The sequence below is a fragment of the Nipponia nippon genome, unplaced genomic scaffold (assembly GCF_047370975.1).
Source record: "Nipponia nippon isolate SJK-2023a ecotype South Korea unplaced genomic scaffold, ASM4737097v1 scaffold_42, whole genome shotgun sequence".
In the NCBI taxonomy this organism is placed as follows: Eukaryota; Metazoa; Chordata; class Aves; order Pelecaniformes; family Threskiornithidae; genus Nipponia; species Nipponia nippon.
Window position 1 is genome coordinate 858,876 of NW_028262361.1, and position 18,166 is coordinate 877,041.

Here is an 18,166-nt window from a genome sequence, read left to right on the forward strand (position 1 = left end):
CAGCTAAAACACGGACGAGGAAAAAGCCATCGCCTCTCGTGAGAAATCTCTGTTTGTCCCGGGTACCGCGGCGTCTTGGTATTTGCTGGTGAAACCAGAAAATCGAGCCGTTGCCGGTGTCCCGGTGCAGTCGGGCTCCCGAATCTCCGCTGGGCTGCCCCGCGCCTCTGCTGCGGGAAGCGACGCTACGCGCAGCCTGCGTGGGATGAGTCTGCAACCTCAGGCAGGTGTCAGGCTGTGCGGATTTTCCACATTCCTCTTGGGAGCTGTAAAATTACTCACTTCCCAGGCTATCTACTGGATCAGACCCATCCTCCTACCCGGCTTTCGTTAACTCTGTGCTGTCCGAAACTTGTGAAGCACCTTCGTCATTCCACGTGCGTTAGTGTATTCTGTTTTTCAGGACGGCAAGGCTCTTTGTAAGGAGATTGTGTGACACAGGGAAAGGGTAAAGCAAGAATTATGCAGACCAACCGTAAGGTAGCGTGTTTGACAAAGTAAATGTATCGGGAATTGGTTATTTGCACTGAAGGGTGCTTAGATTTCTAAGCATTCGAATTCCCTTTGTTCTGTGTTCTGTAGATACAAATAATAAGCCCCGTGCACGAAAGCAGAGCTAAATGTCTTAGCAGCGCTGTGCAACGCATCCGTCGGGAGGATTTTCATCTCTGATGGAACCTGAGATGGAGAAATAAGGTTTGTGGCTGGCTGTAGGATTTTTTTCTTCTCCTGAGGTGCAGCACTGCCTTCGCTCGCTAGGCAGAGCATCTGCCGGCGCTGCCTCCCCTCCTACCGGCAGCGGGATTTGGCTTTCCCGGCTTCCCAGGGATTGCCGAGCTTTATCAGCTGTGAGAGAAGAGCCGCTCCATCTCCTGCTTTTGCCTGAAGTGCACTCACATGCACTGTGGCTTCTTTTACTGGGGGGAAAACGTCCAGAAAATCAAGAGGAGCTAAAGCACTTGTTTGTCTTTGCTGTGGTGATGATGATGATGATGATGATGATGATGATAGCACAGCAGCGCTGCCCCGTGCTGGCAGCTTCACTTTTCGCTATCGCTCGGTGTCCCTTCCTTGGCCCCACGACGGCCAAGAAAAGGGCAGCTTTTGGTTCTGAACAGAGGAAAATACGGCGGCTCAAAAAAATAAATGGGTAGGGCTGGTAAAAGGCAACATTTAATATTATCGAATTTTCATAAATGTAGGTGGAGGGTGGCCTTTTATTGACATCAAAGGTCCACGGGGAGGAGAAGCAGCACCTGGCCGCCAGATAATAACAGGTGAAAATGTTGCCCTTTGCCTCCCTCCCATCGCTCCAGGTTCCTAATTTGTGATTTATACCTGCTTTTTTAAATACAGGCGTACTAACCGCTGGACATTGCCCGAGGCGAATGGAGTAGTGTTTCCTTAGCGGCCGTCAGGCAGCACAGCTTCGCTCCTCCAGCAGCTACGCCACCTGGAAGCACCGTGGGGTCTTATTTGTGCCTTCTCACGCCGTGTCCGTGCACCGTGGAGCATCCTGACGGAACTGCCCTTCTTGTTCTGCCCAAGAGTCCCTCCCAACCATTTATTTTATAGGACTTCTCCTCCTTCCCTCTTCTACCTGTCAAACTTGCTGGGTGAAGAGAGGGAGGATTAAGTCGGAAAACAAGTTGAACAAGCCGGCCTTGCGCGGCCTCTCTGTCTGTCTTCGACATGCGCTTTCCTTCCCAAATCCTTCATGGATCCAGCAAAGGTTTCGGAAATCCTCCGCTCGTCCCCCGGTGATATAGTGGAGAGCGGGACCAGAAACGAGCACGTGAACGGTCCCTTCCCCCCTTCTCCCGCTTTTCAGACCCCTCGATTGCGGGAAGCGGGGGATGCGCGCAGCAGGATTCCCTGCAGGCTCCGTAAACGAGGTTTCTGGCTGCGGAGCGTCGTCCCCCTCAGCCGTTCAGAGAGTCGGCCCCGTCCAAATCTGTTGAATTTGAAAGGACGAAGCAGAGTGGTGTTTGCTGAGGATGTCTGCTGCCTGCTGCGGTGGGTTAGGACAGGCGGATCTTCCAGCCGGGATGGGACTCGGCTTCCCGGCGGATTGCTGCCGGGCGCTCTGCAGCAGCAGATGGCAACCGCGATTAGCGGATAAAGAGAGGCGGCTCGCGCTCGGAGAGGCAGGTCACCGGGGCAGCCGCTGCCTGTTGTAATTCCGGTCATGAAGCAACCTGCTTCTCAGCAGGATTTGTCCGAAACGTAAATTTTCAGCAGCGTAACGCGAGCGGCGAGATGGGAGATCTCCCAGGACTTGCTCGCTTAGCGCGTGGGGGTCTGTCTCCTAAACCCCCCCGTATCGGCTTATCGTAGGGATTCTGTTCCTGTTGTTTGCCCCGGCGGCTCCGTACCTCCGCAGCCGCGCTTGGGCCTGCTGCGGGGTTTTTTTTTAATGCAATTCCCGTTTTTAAAACTGTTTAGTGAGTCACCCGCTGAATGCCGGTGTCTGTCAGTTACTTTTCTTCTCGCTTTTTTGGTAAATAAATGACAAAGATGTAACTGAGATTTTTACTATGCTACGTCCTAGGGTGACAAAAAGGAAACGTAATTCGGTCGGGCTCGCGATATCCTTATTACGCTAACCGGCCTTCCACGCGTGAAAAGCTGCGCGTGGGAGTGGAGCACGTTTGCCTTAAAACGATTCAACTTTTGGAAAACTACCGTGCTTTTAGTGGACTTCTACAACTCGGATGTTGCTGTCCCGGAGACGTCGGGTAGGGACAGCGACCTGCGGGGACGGCCCCGGCCAAGTCAGCCCACGCGGCCGCGGCCTCTTCGAGCCCCTAAGCCGACTCTTCGCCTTCCGCTTTCCTTTCCTTGTTCTTCGCCTCCGTCTTCTTGTCCAGCTTGTACTTGAGGCGGCGGATGGGCTCGGTGATGCTTCTCCTGGTCCAGTCATCAAAATCCTCTGCCAAGAGGAAATTTCTGTCTACCAGCTCGGCAGCCTCCTGCCAGTTTCGGAAGCAAGCGGGGCCCACGCGCCGGATCTCTTCCACGGCGTTTCCAACGATTACCTCCCCGTTCGGCTTCAGCACCACCACCGCGGGCACCTCGGACACGGCAAACCGCAGCTCCAGCTCCCTGCAAGGCAAAGGGGGAAGAAACCTCAAATCGGGAAGGGTGTAGCGGTCCTCGCCGCTCCTCGTCCTCGCCGTCCGGTGGGATTCCCGCGGCTGTCCCGGTGCAGTTACGCGAAGCCCGTTTTGCTGCACATAACCCTCTCGTTTGTCCGTGGCTGGTAATTAAGAGCCTGACGCGGATCTCTGTGGGGCCGGTAAAAGGGGAAGGGGGTTTGGGCCTCAGCTCCCTGGGGTACGGGAGCTGCGTGACGGCTGCTGGGACGTGTTTTACACCAGCAGCGGTTAAACAGCAGCAGGACGCTTGGAATTTTGCTCCGGTTTGCCCTCCAAAGGAGCTGGGAATAATTCTCGGTATTAATTGCAGCTCGCTCTGTCGCTAATGGGGTTACAGCAAGTACGTGAGCGCTTCCAATCCGCCTGGCTGCGTCCATCTTTCACGCTACGCGTTCTGCCGGGAGGGTCGGCTGACGTGTCTTTTAGAGTTATAAATAGCGCGCTGTAAAACTGGCGTACAAATGTATCGGCAAAAAGCGAGATGGAAGGAAGAGGAAATATTTTTCCTTTATAAATAGGTGCAGCCAAACAGCCTGAACAATTTTTCCCATGAGCGCGCCACACCAACCGCTCCGGCGGGGACTGAATATGAGGGAAAACATCTGGAAAAGACTCTCAATATCTGAAAACGCAGCCGGGGCTGGGGGGAGGGGCGGTTTGCCTCGCTGCTTCGCCCGGGGCGTACCTTTTGAAGGCGTCCCCGAAAGGTAGGGCCAGCCAGCGTTTCGGCATGGTCCTCAGGAAAGCGCTCTGCTGCTCCTCCGTCTCGTCGCGGGACACGTACACCAGGACCAGCTGCGAAGCTCGTTCCACGTAAAACTCGTCGGTCAGCCGCAGGAAGAAATCCCTGAGGAGCGGGGAGAACTGCCGGCACCGCGGGCACTGCCCGGATGCGAAGTAGAGCAGCAGCACCTTGTTTTCCAGCGCCCGGCCCAGCTCCCGCTCCGTCTCCACCTCGTCCCGCTCCTGGTTGGCCATCAGGACCTTCCCGGTGAAGAGGGCGGCCATGGGCGGACGAGGCCGATGGATCCGGCGGGATGGACGGACCCCGCAGGCTCTCGGTGAGCGCTCGGCTCACGGGTGATGAGGCCTCACCGGATCGCGGATGATCGCGGATTCCCCAGAGCCTCCGGGAAGCGGCTTAAATGGGGGAGGTCAGAGCCTGGGGGTGGTGCTGGTCCCGGGTGCGCCGGTCCCAGGCCGTGGGGTCCCCGGGGTGGGGGGGAGGCGCGTTCCGGGCCGTGGGAACGTGGGCAGCGCCGGTCGCGGGCTGTGGGAACCCGGCTGTGGTGCCGGTGCCGGGTGTGCGGGGGCCGTGGGGTCCCCAGCGGTGCCAGTCTGTGGGGTGTGCAGGACCTGGGTAGTGTGCTGGTCCGGGGAGGCCACGGGTGTGCGCGTCCCGGGCCGTGGGGTCCTGGCCGGCACCAGTCCGGGGCCGGGAAGCCACGGGTGTAAGGGTCCTGGGCGGTGGGAAAACCAGGCTTGGGTGTCCCGGGCCGTGGGGTCCCGGGCCGTGGGGTTGCGGGCAGCGCCGGTCCAGGGCTGGGAGGCCGCGGGTGTGCGTGTCCCGGGCCGTGGGGTCCCCGGGCTGTGGGAACCCGGGTGGTGCCGGTCCCGCGGCCGTGGAGTCCCGAGTGTGCAGGACCCGGGCGTGGGGGTCGCGGGCAGCGCCGGTCCGGGGCCGGGAAGCCACGGGCGTGCGTGGCCCGGGCGGTGCCGGCGCGGACGCGAAGGACCGGTTCCCCGAGCGCCCGTTGCCCGCGGGCGGGCAGGGAGCGACCCGGTACCGGCAGCGGGGGGCGGGAGGGAGCCGAGCCGCGCCCCGCCCCGACGCGATGACGCCTCGCGGGCGTTCCCCACGCCCCTCCGCCTCGCCCAATCCGAAGCCTACAGCCGCGCCCCTCGGCCAATAGAACCTCGCGTTTCCCCGCCGTCCCGCCCCCCCCCCGGGGGGGGTGGAGCGATCGCGGCCGGGGCGGGGCCGAAGCTGAGGCGGCGGCGGCTGAGGCGGGAGCGGGAGCCGCTGAGGTGACGGGGCCGGGGCGAGGGAGGCCCGGCCCGGCCCGGCCGCCGGAGCCCTGACCGCTGCCCCTTCCCGCCGCAGCATGCACCCGGCGGGGGTCTGCGCCGCCTCCCTGGGCTCCCTGGGGCTGCTGCGCTTCCTCGGAGCTCCCTGGCCCTGGAGCTTGGCCGCTTCGCTCGGCGTCTGCCTGGGCAGCGGGGGATGGCGGCTGCTGCGGCTGCTCTTCAGGACGGCTCCGCGGGACCTCTTGTAAGTGCGGCCCCCGGGGCTCCCCCCCCCCCCCCCCCAGGCGTGGAGGGGCCCGGGCCGGTGGGAGGCTGGGTTCGCTGCCTTCGGCCCCGTCGGGGTTTCAACCTGCCTGCGCCCAGACAGGCTCGGCCTCAAAGGGAGCGACCCGACGGGCGCGGGATGCCCGCCGCCCTTCACCCTCGGAAGGGGTCGCGGGGCGATGCCTGCCCTCGCACCCCCTGCGCGCCAAGAGGGGCCAAGATCCCTCTTAAATCCCAACCTTGGGGCTTGCGGCGTAAAGAGCGGCAAGGCGCCGGCAGCTCGCCCCGCTCCCGGGAGGCCGTCGCCGCCGTCGCGCTCGGTTCCGCTCGGTTCCGCGGTTTTTAGGAGGATGTGCCTTTATTCCAAAGGATTTAGGGCTCCTGCGATTGCCAGCTTCGCTGCGGCTGTCGCTGTGCTTTGAAGAGCTGTTTCCTCCTGATTCCCGGCAAGCTGGGAATAATGACAGAAAATAAACTGGGCAGAATGAAGCCCTGTAAGTATCTGGAAAGCGCAGCTCAGCAGTGAAAAGGCTCCTCTGTTCTGCGTTTGGCACAGCGCGGCGTAAGGTCACCGTGAAAGCCCAGCTCGGCCTGGCCGTTGCCAACGACTTGTTTCTGAAACGCACCCTTCCCCCTTCCGCGGGGCTTTGCCGAGCGAGGCCCCCGGCTCTCGACGTTCGGTCGTGACAGTTGCGGGGGTTTTTTAAGCGCTAACATTAAACGACCTTTCGAGTTTCTGGGGCTTCTTCCAAACCCTTGTTGTACAACGATTTCCTATTTTAACGTTGGAAAAACACCGCCTCCGTCTTCCTACCTCCGGGAAGGAAACGGGATCGGTTACGTTTGCCCGGAGCCGCTGGCCTGGCTTTGGTGGCGGTGTTGTGGTAGAGTACTTCCATAAATTTATTTTCGCGTCTAAATTACAACTGGGAGCCAAAGCAAGGGAGCCAGCGCGCCTGTGAAGATATAGTTTCCTCCAGGACGCCGTGAGACAGTTGAAGGTCGGACAACAACTTTCGCTGCGACCGAGGTTGAACCGTGTCGAGGTTTAACTTGCAGCTGTTGCCTTGGAGACTTAAAATAATTACGTGAATTACGGAAGACAAAAGTAGAGCGGTCTGGTTTGTTCTTTTATTGAGCAGTTGCTCTTTGTGGCATCAAGCATCCGCAGAGGCAGCAATTATTTTCTTGATAAGGCGCCGCCGTCTTTAAAGGAGGTTGCCGTCCAAGAATTCTTATTATTTGTTAATTATTATTAAAATCGATGGCTTCTGCCCGGTAGTATTTAGATAGCCTCGCTTCCTCTCGTCCCGGGACCGCGGCAGGGTGACTCACGGGAAAGCGTGCCCGTGAGCACCGCGCCGGCAGCCCTCTCCCTCGTGGGTGAAAGGGGAAGCCTTCGGCGTCGTTCTCCTGAAGCTGAGGCCGCGGGTTGCTCTCGAAGGGTCAGGTTGCCTTTGTCGTTCAAATGCTTTTGCGTCCCGAGGGGCGCGATTGTGCGGAACAGCACAAAGGTGCTGCAGAACGTCCCGGCGAGAAAGACGCTTCCCACGCGAAGGACGTTTGCTTCCTTTCTAGGTAAAAGCAGTGGTTGCAAAGGCCTTTTTAGGAGGTTAAAAGATGCGATTTACCCTCTTTCATATTTTCTGTGGGCTTGTTTGAATTGCTGTCAACGTGAAGATGGATTCCCTGTGGTTTATAGCGTGGAAAGTACCAGAACAGTTGCTGCATACCGTTTATTTACCGTAACGTTAAAATGGCCGTCGCTTTCTGTAGAGCAGCAGCGATTCCAGGTTCCAGTTTCAGGGTAAAGCTTCAGCTGTCCGAGGACAGGGGGATGCCAGCGGGGGGCTCGCGCGCGTCCTGCCCGCGTCCCTTCTGATTTGGAAATCGTGCTGAAAATGAAGTTGTCGCGCTCTTTTCTTTGCCGCAGCGGCCTCTCGGTGCTGTTACGAGTCAAGTACAAGTTGCGAAAGCATCAAAAAGCCAAAAGCACCGTCCCCAAGATCTTCCAGGATGTCGTCCGCAGGCACCCCGACAAAGCGGCCCTGATTTACGAGGCCACTGGTGAGCAGTGGACCTTCAGGAGGCTGGACGAGTACTCCAACGCCGTGGCGAACTACTTCTACCAGCAAGGCTTCCGACTGGGGGACGTCATTGCCATCTTCATGGAGAGCCGCCCCGAGTTTGTTGGCCTCTGGCTAGGGATGGCAAAAATCGGCATCGAAGCGGCGCTGATCAACTTCAATTTGCGCTTGGATTCTCTGGTTTACTGCGTGACGACTTCGGGTGCGAAAGCCGTGATCTTCGGCGGGGAGCTGTCTTCAGGTGAGTCGCTTGGGCGTTCGTACGCCTCGCGGGCAGCTCGTCAACCGTTCGCTTGGTCCTGAGTAACGCAGAGGCCGAGTAAACTACAACCAAAAAGGCAGCTGGCCGTATTAAAAGCTAGGGAAGGTGGTAAATCTCCTGATGACAAAAGGCAGAAGCGTTCAGTTAGTATCCGAGGCCGAAAGAGGAGCGGCGTTTTGAGTAGAGCGGTCGGGAGCTCGGTTTCATCTGCCGGCGTCTTCCCGATTTCGTGGTGCCCGGACTGAGCTCGCTGATTTGCTCCTGCTTTGCTGGATCTGGAAGCGCTGCCTCGGGAGCCTTGGGCTTCATCGAGAAGGGGCCATACGTGCCGCGAGGCGTGTTTTTCTGCCGCGAGGCGTGTTTTTCTCTTTTTGCCGCGTTCGTGCTCTTTAACGCCGCGCTTTCTGCCGCAGGATAGGTTTGTCAGCGGGTGCTGGTTTTAAATACATCCCTGCTTCTCTAACGAACCCTGTTCCGATGGTTATGGTTAGATCCGGTGGTTTATTATTCTGAATCATCTTGAAACCGTTCTAGATAACTTGAAGATCACGACGTGGTGGGTCACGGGGAGAGGCAATTTTGCGTAGCTTTTTTGTTAGGGTTTTTACCGGGCCCGGGTCAGTCTGACCGCGCTGGTGCAGACGTTATCTGGATGGGTGTGACGTGAGTATTTTAAAGGAGTCCCTGATTCTTCAGGTCCTCCTGTGGTTTTGAGGCGCAACGGGATGTTATCCGGATTATTTTTGCTGCTGCCTAGGGAGTTACGTTTGTTGCAAAAGCGACTTGCTTTGTCTTGCAGCGATATCTGAAGTGAACGGGATGTTGGGGAAGAACATGGCAAAGTTCTGCTCCGGCGACTATAACCCGGATGCCGTTCCCGTAGAGACCAGGCATCTCGATCCTCTGCTGAGTACCGCGTCGACATCGCCCCCGGCTCAGATTCCAGTCAAGGGTTTAGATGGTAATTTTATCAACGATTTTTATTTCTCGATGCGATGTGTGCGAGAGCTGGGCTAGGTGACAGCAAAACGAGAAAACTAAGGAAGGTGGAGGGATTAAATCAACCCAGTTTGGGCTCGCAAATAGAAGAAAGGAGAACGTGGAATGTGCGCGGGGCGAAGCAGCCGGTGGGCCAGGGCTTACCCCGCGCTCCGGCAGCTCTGCGAGCCCGTCTGACTCGTCTGTAGCATTTCACAGCCCCTGCCGCCTTCCCCCGCGGCTGACTCGCGCGTAATTTAAATCCTTCCTTGTAATACGCCGGTGGCGAGGATGAATATTGGCGGGTCTGGGATTCGGGAGAGGGAAAGGAAGATCCTAACTGGCCTCCAGTCCGTATTCCGTACTTTAAGACAATTAAGCGTATCTGAGATCCCTGAGGCGTGAGGCTCCGTTTCAGTGCTTTGTTTGCAGCAGGAGGAACGACGCTGCTAAGAGGCTTTTCCTTTAGATTCTGTTTTTTTAATCGTAGAGTTAGACACCTGCCCTGCTGTCAGGCTGAGACCTTTCTTCTCGATTGATTTGGAGTTAATGTCTGGCCTGGAGAGCTAACCCCAGGACAATCTGCGTGAAGGCGTACAGGTGGTGTCCTCGGAGCTCCGCAAACTCCTCGTTACGCCTTCCTGTATTCGCCGTGACGGACAACGAGCAGATTCTCCGTCAGGCTGCGCCTCCGCGTTTGCCTCGGCCGTCGCAGCTCGCTGTCACCGTTTCAGAGCCGTTCCTCAGCTGCTGGGAACAAAGCCTAAACCACAAAACAAACCCCGTGGGGATTTTTCTCGGGCAGTTGAGAGCAGTCTGTCTGACGCCTGTTTCCGTTCTTCTAGATCGGCTCTTCTATATCTACACTTCGGGAACAACAGGGATGCCCAAAGCCGCCATTGTGGTGCACAGCAGGTGAGGCCCTGAGGACGTTCTTCCCCCTTGAGGCGCCTTTCGCATCGCGAAACCCCGGCCTTTACCCGTCTCGCTCGCTTAGCGCGCGCTGCGTTCTTGCAGGTACTACCGTATCGCTGCCTTCGGTTACTACGCCTACAAGATGCGCCCGGAGGATGTCCTCTACAACTGCCTCCCGCTCTATCACTCCGCAGGTAAGCGGCCTCCTCCTCGGAGGCGGAGGTAAGGCGCTGGCCTCCCCCCCCCGCCTGCTCCTTCCTGCGTCCTCGTGAGCGCGCGGCCCCGGGATGGTCGGAGCCATCCCCGTGGTCCTTGTTTTCCAGGTAACATCATGGGAGTTGGCCAGTGTCTGATCCACGGCCTCACGGTGGTGATCAGGAAGAAGTTCTCGGCCAGCCGCTTCTGGGACGACTGCACGAAATACAGATGCACGGTGAGGGCTCCGCGGTCGCCACCTTCGGCACTCGATTCGAGAGCGCCAGGTTCGCTGCTTAATTATCGATCTCCAGATAATCCCCCGTCCCTTGTCGGGTATCGGGGGGCCTGCGCCGCGGCGTCTTCAAACGGCCGGTGCCGCTTTAGGCACGCAGGGCTTCAGAAAAGGTCTTTCGTCCATCTTTTCTCTTTGTAAAGTTGTCAAGACCAGCTTTTAAAGCTCCACTTTGCATCCCTTAGAGTTGCAGGAAAGCTCTGCCAGAATTTAGGAATCTCTGCAGAGGAATTCTCTCGGCAGCTGATAGCCAATGAACATCTCTTTCTGTTTATGTCAACGCTACCTTCTAATTTAAGCAGCCCTTTCTCCTCCCCGCTGTTTGCCTTGCCCTTTCCTCGCCGGCGGTATTTATAGCTGGTAATTGGATCTCCGCTCCGACCGCGTTCTGCTGGGTCAGGCTGTTAGGTTACGATTGACCACTCGTTCCCCCCGTCTTCCCAGAGGTCTTCCCGTCACCTGTTAAAGCACAAGGGTGTTTCTTTATTCACGCTGAGGGATCCCTCCTGTGCTCTTTTCTGGCGCTAGCGTGGGGGTTCCGGAGGGCAACGACTGTTTTATCTTTGCCTGGTGTTTGTTTGTGGGTTTTTTTTTTTTTTTTTTTGCGGCGAGAAATCCCAACTTGAACTCGCCAAACCGCAGAGTTTATTAAAATGCCTGACGTGTTCAGTTCCACGAGGTACGCTGACACCAGCGGCCTCGTGGTCGGCTTTTTCCAGGGCGTTGTAAGGGTCGCCTGAAGCCTGAGCTATGTTTTTGTGTTTACTGCTTCAGATTATTCAGTATATCGGGGAAATCTGCAGGTATCTTCTGAATCAGCCGGTCCGAGAGTCCGAAACCCAACACTGCGTGCGGCTGGCGGTGGGCAATGGTTTGAGACCCACCATATGGGAGGACTTCACAAAGCGCTTCCGAATTAAGCAGATCGGAGAGTTCTACGGAGCCACGGAGTGCAACTGCAGCATTGCCAACTTGGATGGAAAGGTGAGGAGGAAGAGGGCGCCGCGACGGCCACGGGGAGCGGGCAGAAAGGAGGAAAACCTCCGCTGGCTTCTCTGCCGCCTCCCAGTCCTCTCGCGAGGGATGGCAGGGAGCTACGTTGGTAATCGGGGGCGGCGTGTGCACAAACCTGGGAAAACCGTTACGTTTTGGGTGAATTTGCCTGTTAAACGGAAAGGGAGGAAAGAGCAGAGAATTCCCGGAAAGCGGTAATGCAAAACCCAAGCCGTTCTCTTCAGCCTGTTGGGTTGTTTTGTTTTTTGTTTTTTTTTTTTTTTCCTGTCTTTCGGAAGGTCGGCGCCTGTGGGTTCAACAGTCGGATTTTGCCCAACGTTTATCCCATTCGTTTGGTGAAGGTCAACGAGGACACGATGGAGCTGATCCGGGATTCCGGTGGGCTCTGTATCCCCTGTCGCCCAGGTGAGCGTGAACCCGAACAAATCAATCGCAGCTTTTTGTTCTAAAAAACATAGAATATATAATAAGCTCTGTCTGGTTGACGGCGTTTCCAGTGTCGCCTGCAGGGTTTTCACTTCCAGTTCTTTCCTCCAAAGATGGATCCAGTTCAGCAACCGTGCGGAAAAGTTTAGCGTGTCGTGAAATGTCGGTGCCATCGTGCGTTAATCCCGTTTTCCCGCAGGAGAGCCGGGATTGCTCGTCGGTCAGATCAATCAGCAGGATCCCCTGCGTCGCTTCGACGGCTACGTCAGCGAGAGCGCCACCAACAAGAAGATCGCTTACAACGTGCTTTGGAAAGGGGACCAGGCGTACCTTTCAGGTACTGTCGGTACGGATTGCAGGCGTTCCTCGTGCAAAGGCGGTCTCGAGAGACCGAAATCCGGGATTTTTGAGTGCAATCGATGATCTTAAAGGTCTTTTCCAACCTAAATGATTCTATGAACAGATGTGTTAGCGTTTTGAAGTTGCCAGCTGTTGAGCTGCACTGGATTTAATAAAAAATTAACGTTTCAAAGTGGGAGGGATTTTTTTTTTTCCCCCCTCATCCTTTTCCTACTGCTGCCTGCCTCCCGTAACGAGGAGACGCGGTGGCGGGAAGTCACCGAGGCGCTTCTGCGCTTCCCTGGGAAGAAAACGGCGCGGCACCGAGCAGAGGGCGGTGAGGCAGTCCCGAGCGCTAACGGACTTGGATCCTGAGGTGGTTTTTGGCCTCTCCCCCTCCCAGGAGACGTGTTGGTGATGGACGAACTCGGTTACATGTACTTCAGAGATCGCAGCGGGGACACCTTCCGATGGCGAGGAGAGAACGTCTCCACCACGGAGGTGGAAGGAACGTTGAGTCGCATCCTCAACCAGACGGATGTTGCGGTGTACGGAGTGGAAGTACCAGGTAAAACCTTGAGTCGGAGCTCTGGGGATTTAGGGAGGAAGGCAAATATCGGGCAAACGTACCGGATCTGCGTCGGAACGGGCAGAAATCGGTCGCCTCTCTTGTAACCAGGCACCCAAGAACGGAAAGACAGAATCGAGTCAAGCAGTGGAGTTTGACACATTGATTCTGAGCGGTAGAAATTACGAGATCCAGCAGCGGAATCTTAATTTCTGTCTTAACAAGGAAGGTTTTTACGACGTGAGCTTTGCAGAAGCTCTTGGCGTGCAATAGACCGTTCCGTGGGTGCGTGCCAGCCCTCGGACCTTCAAGAAATCCAGGAACGGGGTGGGAACCGAGCGGTCGTGGGCCGGAGAGGTGCCCGTCGTGGCGCTTCCTCAATTTTTATCACGGCGTACGTGAGAAAGCCGATGAGAACAGGAATTGGGTTAGCTTTCGGGGCGGCCTCGACTAAGGGGCGAGGGGACGCGATGGCAACGGTCTCGGAGCCGCTGGTATTAAATTGGGTTTTCCTCAGCGCCTTTGCGCTTTGCCTTGAAGAAGGAGGAAAAAACCCGCGCTCGCCTCTGCTAAACGTTTCGTACGTCTGCGGTCTCCGCCCCAGCTGCGCTCCTCTGTTTCAGGGGTGGAGGGCAAAGCTGGGATGGCGGCGATCGCGGATCCCAAAGCTAAAGTCAACCCCAAGGTCCTGTACCAGGAGCTGCAGAAGGTGCTGCCTCCCTACGCCCGGCCCGTCTTCCTCCGGCTCCTACCCCAGGTTGACACCACAGGTACGGGTGATCCGGCTGCTCTCCGGGAAGCTTCGCATCCCGAAAGGAGCTTGGAAGCGTTCCCGCCTGCTTCAGGGTGAAATAACGTCCCGCCGTCGAGTGCGGCAGGCGCAGAAGCACCTCTCCTAAAAACGATGAGTGCGGTTGAGTCTTAAACAAGAAATCGTCCAGTTCCAGGCCCTTATAGGAAAGATCTATAGATGCATAGGAACGCGTGCGCTCTAATGCTCTCGTGTGCTGTCCGTTGCCTTTCCCGGGGCTTTCCTCCAGGCCGAGTCAGCTGCTATCTGGCTGCTGCGTTTTCTGTTTTCCATTCCCCAGGAATTTCACTGGCTCTTTACCAGCCCGGGGGTGAGGAGAAGTAAAAATTGCGCAAGGTTTATGTAAGAACTCCGCTAACGATCAGGAGGGTTAACGAGCCTCGAGTTGCTAAAATTGTTAGGCAAAACCTTAGGCCACCCGTGACGTTTCCTCCGCGCTCTGGTGCTCGAGCGGGCTTTTCGATGCAAGGTATTTTTAATTTCTTTTTCTCTTTTTGAAGGTACATTTAAGATTCAGAAAACCCGCTTGCAGAGGGAAGGATTCGACCCCCACCAAACCTCAGACCGGTTGTATTTTCTGGATCTAAAGTCGGGAAAATACGTTCCTCTGGATGAATGCCTTTATGAAAGGATTTGTTCTGGAAAAGCCGCTTTATGATCTGGTCCCATTCAGCCTTTTCGAGGAAAACGATGACTAATCGGAGGGCCGACGCTCGCGGGAGGCGAGGGATTCCTTAGGCGGTGAATCGCCGGCGGGGACGCGCCTCGCCTGCCGTCTCCCTCCCCTAAAGCACATTAACCCGTCGCCCGCTCCCTCCCCGAGCGCTGCCGTCCCATTAACCCCCCCTTACGCCTCTAGAGAGAGTATTTTTGTAACCACTACCCGCTTAGGGAGGAGCGCGATGGCCATATTTATTTACGGAGATCCCCGCGCCCCGCAGCGGCTTCTCTCTGCTCCGACTCGGAACTTTACTCACCGACTTAGACGACTTTTAACCTCACTTGGTGTTAGGGCACGTTTTAACTACCCCTGCCCTTAGGGCTGGGGATGCGAGGACATTAAAAAGAAGAAAATGTGACTCTGATGGGTGCTGTGGTGGAGGGGAGCGGCCTTTGGGTTCGCCCTCCCTGTGGTGGCGGCAGCCTGAGGCCTGGCGGAGCCGGGGGTTTGTGCTCGGAGGGTGGAAAGTAACGGGGTAAAGCGGTGAGAGCTCAGCCCGCCTCCGCCTCCCTTCGTCCCACGGCGCTCTCCCGGAGAAACCGGCTGCTCGGGGCGCGGATGGGCGTACGCTTTGCTGGGTAAAAACCGGCTGGGCCCAAGGAGTTGTGGTGAACAGAGTTAAATCCAGTGGGCGGCCGGTCACCAGTGGCGTCCCCAGGGCTCCGTACTGGGGCCAGCTCTGTTTAACGCCGTTATCGATGATGGAGTCCGCGGCGAGGGGATTCGCGCCCCCGAGGTTTGCGGGAGCGTTGGGCTGCGAGGGCAGGGAGGCTCTGCCCTGGGGCCTGGCCAGGCCGCAGCCGTGGGCCCGGGGCCAGCAGGGCTCAGCGCCGGGTCCTGCGCGTGGGTGCCACCGACCCCCGGCCACGCTGCGGGCGCGGGGAGGAGGCAGAGGCGTGGGGACGGGGACCCTGGGTGGCTCCCTGGTGGCCCCAACTGGGTGTCCCCAAGCATGGGCATCCCCTGGGGACAGGGACCCTCGGTGCCACCCCCATGTCCCCGCACAGCATCCTTGGGTACCAGATGGGGACAGGGACCCTCGGTGCCACCATGGTGTCCCCAACTGGGCATCCCCTGGGGACAGGGACCCTCGGTGCCACCCCCATGTCCCTGCACAGCATCCTTGGGTACCAGATGGGGACAGGGACCCTCGGTGCCACCATGGTGTCCCCAACTGAGCATCCCCTGGGGACAGGGACCCTCGGTGCCACCCCCATGTCCCTGCACAGCACCCTTGGGTACCAGATGGGGACAGGGACCCTCGGTGCCACCATGGTGTCCCCAACTGAGCATCCCCTGGGGACAGGGACCCTCGGTGCCACCCCCATGTCCCCAACTGAGCTTCCCCTGGGGACAGGGACCCCCAGTGCCACCCCCATGTCCCCAGCTGGGTGTCCCCAAGCACGGGCAGCCCACGGGGCCAGCCTGCCCCCGCACAACGTCCTCGGCCACCCGCTGGTGTCGGGGACCCCCGGTGACGTCGGGGGGGATGCAGTGACTGGAGAGCTCCTGGTGGAAGAGGACCTGGGGCTGGTGGTCGGCAGGCGGCTGGATGGGAGCCGGCAGCGTGCCCAGGTGGCCAAAGGGGCCACCAGCGTCCTGGCTTGTGTCGGGAGCGGCGTGGCCAGCGGGCCGGGGAAGGGACCGTCCCCCTGGGGAGGCCGCAGCTGGGACGCTGTGTTCAGCCTTGGGCCCCCGGCTCCAAGAAGGAGGCGGAGGGGCTGGAGCGCGGCCGGAGAAGGGCAGCGAGGCTGGGGAAGGGGCTGGAGCGGGAGGGGAAGGGGCTGGGGGGCTCGGGAGGAGCGGCCGGGGGAGCTGGGGGGGCTCCGCCTGGAGAGGGGGAGGCTGAGGGCAGCCCTGGGCGCTCTCCACGGCTGCCTGAAGGGAGGCTGAGGCCGGGGGGGTCGGGCTCTTTGCCAACGAAGAAGCGACAGGAGAAGGAATAGGTCCTGGATGGGACCTGGGCTGAGGTGGGATCTCGGGAAGGATTCCTGCGCCCAAAGGGCTGTCGAGCGCTGGCCCAGGCTGCCCAGGGCAGGGGCCGAGTCCCCGCCCCGGGGGGGATCGCAAAGCCCCGCAGACGCGGCGCTCGGGGCCCTGGTTTGGGGCGGAGGTGGTGGCTTTAGCTTAGCGATGGGACTCGGGGATCCGAAAGGCCTTTTCCAACCCAAACGGTTCCACGATTCTGGGGGAGGCCCGGGCGGCGGGGTGCCAGGCCGCGGGGTGCCAGGCCGCGGGTTGCCAGGCAACAGCGCGGCGCGCCGGGCGCGTCACTTCCGGCGCGCCGCTCCCTCAGCGCCGCTATGGCCGCCGCCGCCGCCGCTCCCCGCCGCGTCTCCGTGTTCCCCTCGCCGCGGGAGCTGGGCCCGGCTCTGGCGCGGCTGGTGGCCGAGCGGGCGGCGGGGGCCGGCGGGCGCTTCTCGCTGGGCCTCTCGGGAGGGAGCCTGGTGGGGATCCTGGTCCGGGAGCTGCCCCCCGCCGCCGTAGGCCCCGCCGCGCCCGCCCGCTGGCTGCTGGCCTTCTGCGACGAGCGGCTGGTGCCGCCCGAGCACCCGGAGAGCACGGCCGGGGCCTACGAGGTGAGCGGGGCCGGGGCGGCGGGGGCTCTGCCGCCCTTCCCGGGCCGGCCCTGACCCATCGCCGCCGCCGCCGCCGCTCTCCGCAGGCCCAGCTCCTCCCGCGGCTGCTCGCCCCCGGCCCGCGGGTGCTGGCCCCCGCCCCCGGGCTGCCCCCCGCCGCCGCCGCCGATGACTACGCCGCGCAGCTCCGCCAGGTACCGGCCCGGGGGGGGGGGGCGGGGGGGCGGCGGGGAGAAGCCCCTTCCCGCCCCGCTTCCACCTCCCGTCCTCTCCGCAGGCTTTCCCGGGCGAGGACGTCCCCGTCTTCGACCTGCTGGTGCTGGGGGTCGGGCCGGACGGGCACACCTGCTCCCTCTTCCCCGGCCACCCCCTGCTCCAGGTGGGCTCCGCTCCCGGGGGACGCCCTCGCCCCCCGTTTTCACCCCTAAATCGCGTCCACGCGGCAGTTCCCGATTTGGGGGCGTCGTAGTTGGAAAAATAAAGAGGAGGGGAAGAAGCCGTCGTGGGGAGAAAAAAGCTGCTGGAGTCGACTCGTCCCCCCGCTCGTTTCCCTTAAATTTCTCCCGGTTTGGGGGGGGGGGGGAAACAGAAAAGGAAACTTTGGGTGGGGTGGAGACGCGGAGGGGCTGCGCACCCCCACTCACCCGCCTGCGGTCGGAGCCTGGGTCGCCCCCTGCTTCAGCTCTTTTTTTTTTTTTTTTTCCTCTTTTCCTGTTTTTTTTTTTTTTTCTTTTTTCGCTCCGATAGGAGAAAGAGAAAATCGTCGCTGCGATCACCGACTCTCCGAAGCCGCCGCCGGAGCGGATAACGCTGACGCTGCCCGTGCTGAACGCCGCGCGGATGGTGGCGTTCGTGGCGACGGGGGAGGGCAAAGCTGCCGTTCTCAAGGTTTGGACCCAAACCGTTCCTCGTCCTAACGAAAATCCAAGGCGTTTGGGGGCAGCGAGCGAGAGAGAGGTTTCAGTCAACCGCCGAAGCGTTTTAGGCGGGGTTTGCGGTTCCCTTTTGCCGACCGCTCGGCTGAGGCACCGTTCCCTCTCTCCCCGCAGCGCATTTTGGAAGGCGACGAGGAAAACCCCCTTCCCGCCGCTCGCGTCCGGCCTCGCTCCGGGCAGCTGCGCTGGTTCCTGGACGCGGCGGCGGCCAAGGAGCTGACCATCCCCGTCGACAACCATTCCGTCCCGTAGAGCCGGCGGGCGACGGGGAACCGCAGCGCCGGCTGCCTCGCGTTCCAGGCGAAGAGCGCCGCGTTTGATCGCAGCGCTCGGTCGCGGCACAAAACAGGGGTTTGTTGTTTTTTTTTTTTTTTCCCCTCTTTTTGGAACAAACGGTGCTTTGCCGAGCACGAATTCCCACGCGGGAATTCCTTCGGTTCGGCGGGGGCCGGGCGGAATCGCGCACGGCGACGCGCGGCTCGTTTCGGTCGCCGCGAGGCGAAAGGGGTGCGCGATATTAAACGGGCGGATTTCAGCTCCTCTGCTCCTGGTTCTTTTTCCCCCCGGCCGCGCTCTTCCGTCAGCGAGGGG

The 18,166-nt window shown here is 59.6% G+C and overlaps 3 protein-coding genes and 1 long non-coding RNA gene across 5 annotated transcripts in view; 3 read left to right on the forward strand and 1 right to left on the reverse strand.

Moving 5' to 3' along the window:
• LOC148052911 (uncharacterized) overlaps positions 1 to 1,223 on the forward strand; it is a 63,300-nt gene extending 62,077 nt beyond the window's left edge. The window contains exons 12-13 of the long non-coding RNA XR_015709122.1: positions 583 to 696; positions 1,203 to 1,223. This is a non-coding gene — a long non-coding RNA (uncharacterized LOC148052911). The remainder of the gene's footprint in view (positions 1 to 582; positions 697 to 1,202) is intronic.
• A 1,579-nt stretch (positions 1,224 to 2,802) lies between these two features.
• Positions 2,803 to 4,166, reverse strand: NXNL1 (nucleoredoxin like 1). The gene is made up of 2 exons (XM_009466391.2): positions 3,844 to 4,166; positions 2,803 to 3,105 (listed from the first exon to the last, which is right to left on the reverse strand). Exons 1-2 carry the CDS (start codon positions 4,164 to 4,166, stop codon positions 2,808 to 2,810), a joined length of 621 nt encoding a protein of 206 aa, XP_009464666.1. The 3' UTR covers positions 2,803 to 2,807.
• Positions 4,092 to 14,419, forward strand: SLC27A1 (solute carrier family 27 member 1). Of its 2 annotated transcripts, none has more exons than XM_087778159.1 (12): positions 4,092 to 4,219; positions 7,384 to 7,778; positions 8,599 to 8,760; positions 9,623 to 9,692; positions 9,795 to 9,886; positions 10,016 to 10,125; positions 10,957 to 11,166; positions 11,475 to 11,601; positions 11,822 to 11,959; positions 12,365 to 12,529; positions 13,153 to 13,299; positions 13,841 to 14,419. In XM_087778159.1, exons 1-12 carry the CDS (start codon positions 4,182 to 4,184, stop codon positions 13,996 to 13,998), a joined length of 1,812 nt encoding a protein of 603 aa, XP_087634285.1. In that variant the 5' UTR covers positions 4,092 to 4,181; the 3' UTR covers positions 13,999 to 14,419. The 2 variants fall into 2 exon arrangements, with proteins under 2 accessions (XP_087634285.1, XP_087634284.1); XM_087778158.1 differs by lacking the exon at positions 4,092 to 4,219 and adding an exon at positions 5,117 to 5,430.
• A 1,913-nt stretch (positions 14,420 to 16,332) lies between these two features.
• PGLS (6-phosphogluconolactonase) lies at positions 16,333 to 18,110 on the forward strand. The gene is made up of 5 exons (XM_087778208.1): positions 16,333 to 16,640; positions 16,727 to 16,834; positions 16,918 to 17,019; positions 17,388 to 17,528; positions 17,690 to 18,110. Exons 1-5 carry the CDS (start codon positions 16,365 to 16,367, stop codon positions 17,825 to 17,827), a joined length of 765 nt encoding a protein of 254 aa, XP_087634334.1. The 5' UTR covers positions 16,333 to 16,364; the 3' UTR covers positions 17,828 to 18,110.
• Positions 18,111 to 18,166: the final 56 nt, after the last annotated feature.

Coding starts and splice junctions, on each gene's coding strand:
- PGLS (XM_087778208.1), top strand. CDS start 16,365: ATGGCCGCCGCCGCCGCCGCTCCCCGCCGCGTCTCCGTGTTCCCCTCG. Junction 17,020..17,387: donor CCGGCCACCCCCTGCTCCAG/GTGGGCTCCGCT, acceptor TCGCTCCGATAG/GAGAAAGAGAAAATCGTCGC. Junction 17,529..17,689: donor GCAAAGCTGCCGTTCTCAAG/GTTTGGACCCAA, acceptor CTCTCCCCGCAG/CGCATTTTGGAAGGCGACGA.
- NXNL1 (XM_009466391.2), bottom strand. CDS start 4,166: ATGGCCGCCCTCTTCACCGGGAAGGTCCTGATGGCCAACCAGGAGCGG. Junction 3,106..3,843: donor TTCGGGGACGCCTTCAAAAG/GTACGCCCCGGG, acceptor TTTGCCTTGCAG/GGAGCTGGAGCTGCGGTTTG.
- SLC27A1 (XM_087778158.1), top strand. CDS start 5,264: ATGCACCCGGCGGGGGTCTGCGCCGCCTCCCTGGGCTCCCTGGGGCTG. Junction 5,431..7,383: donor ACGGCTCCGCGGGACCTCTT/GTAAGTGCGGCC, acceptor TCTTTGCCGCAG/CGGCCTCTCGGTGCTGTTAC. Junction 10,126..10,956: donor GCACGAAATACAGATGCACG/GTGAGGGCTCCG, acceptor TTACTGCTTCAG/ATTATTCAGTATATCGGGGA.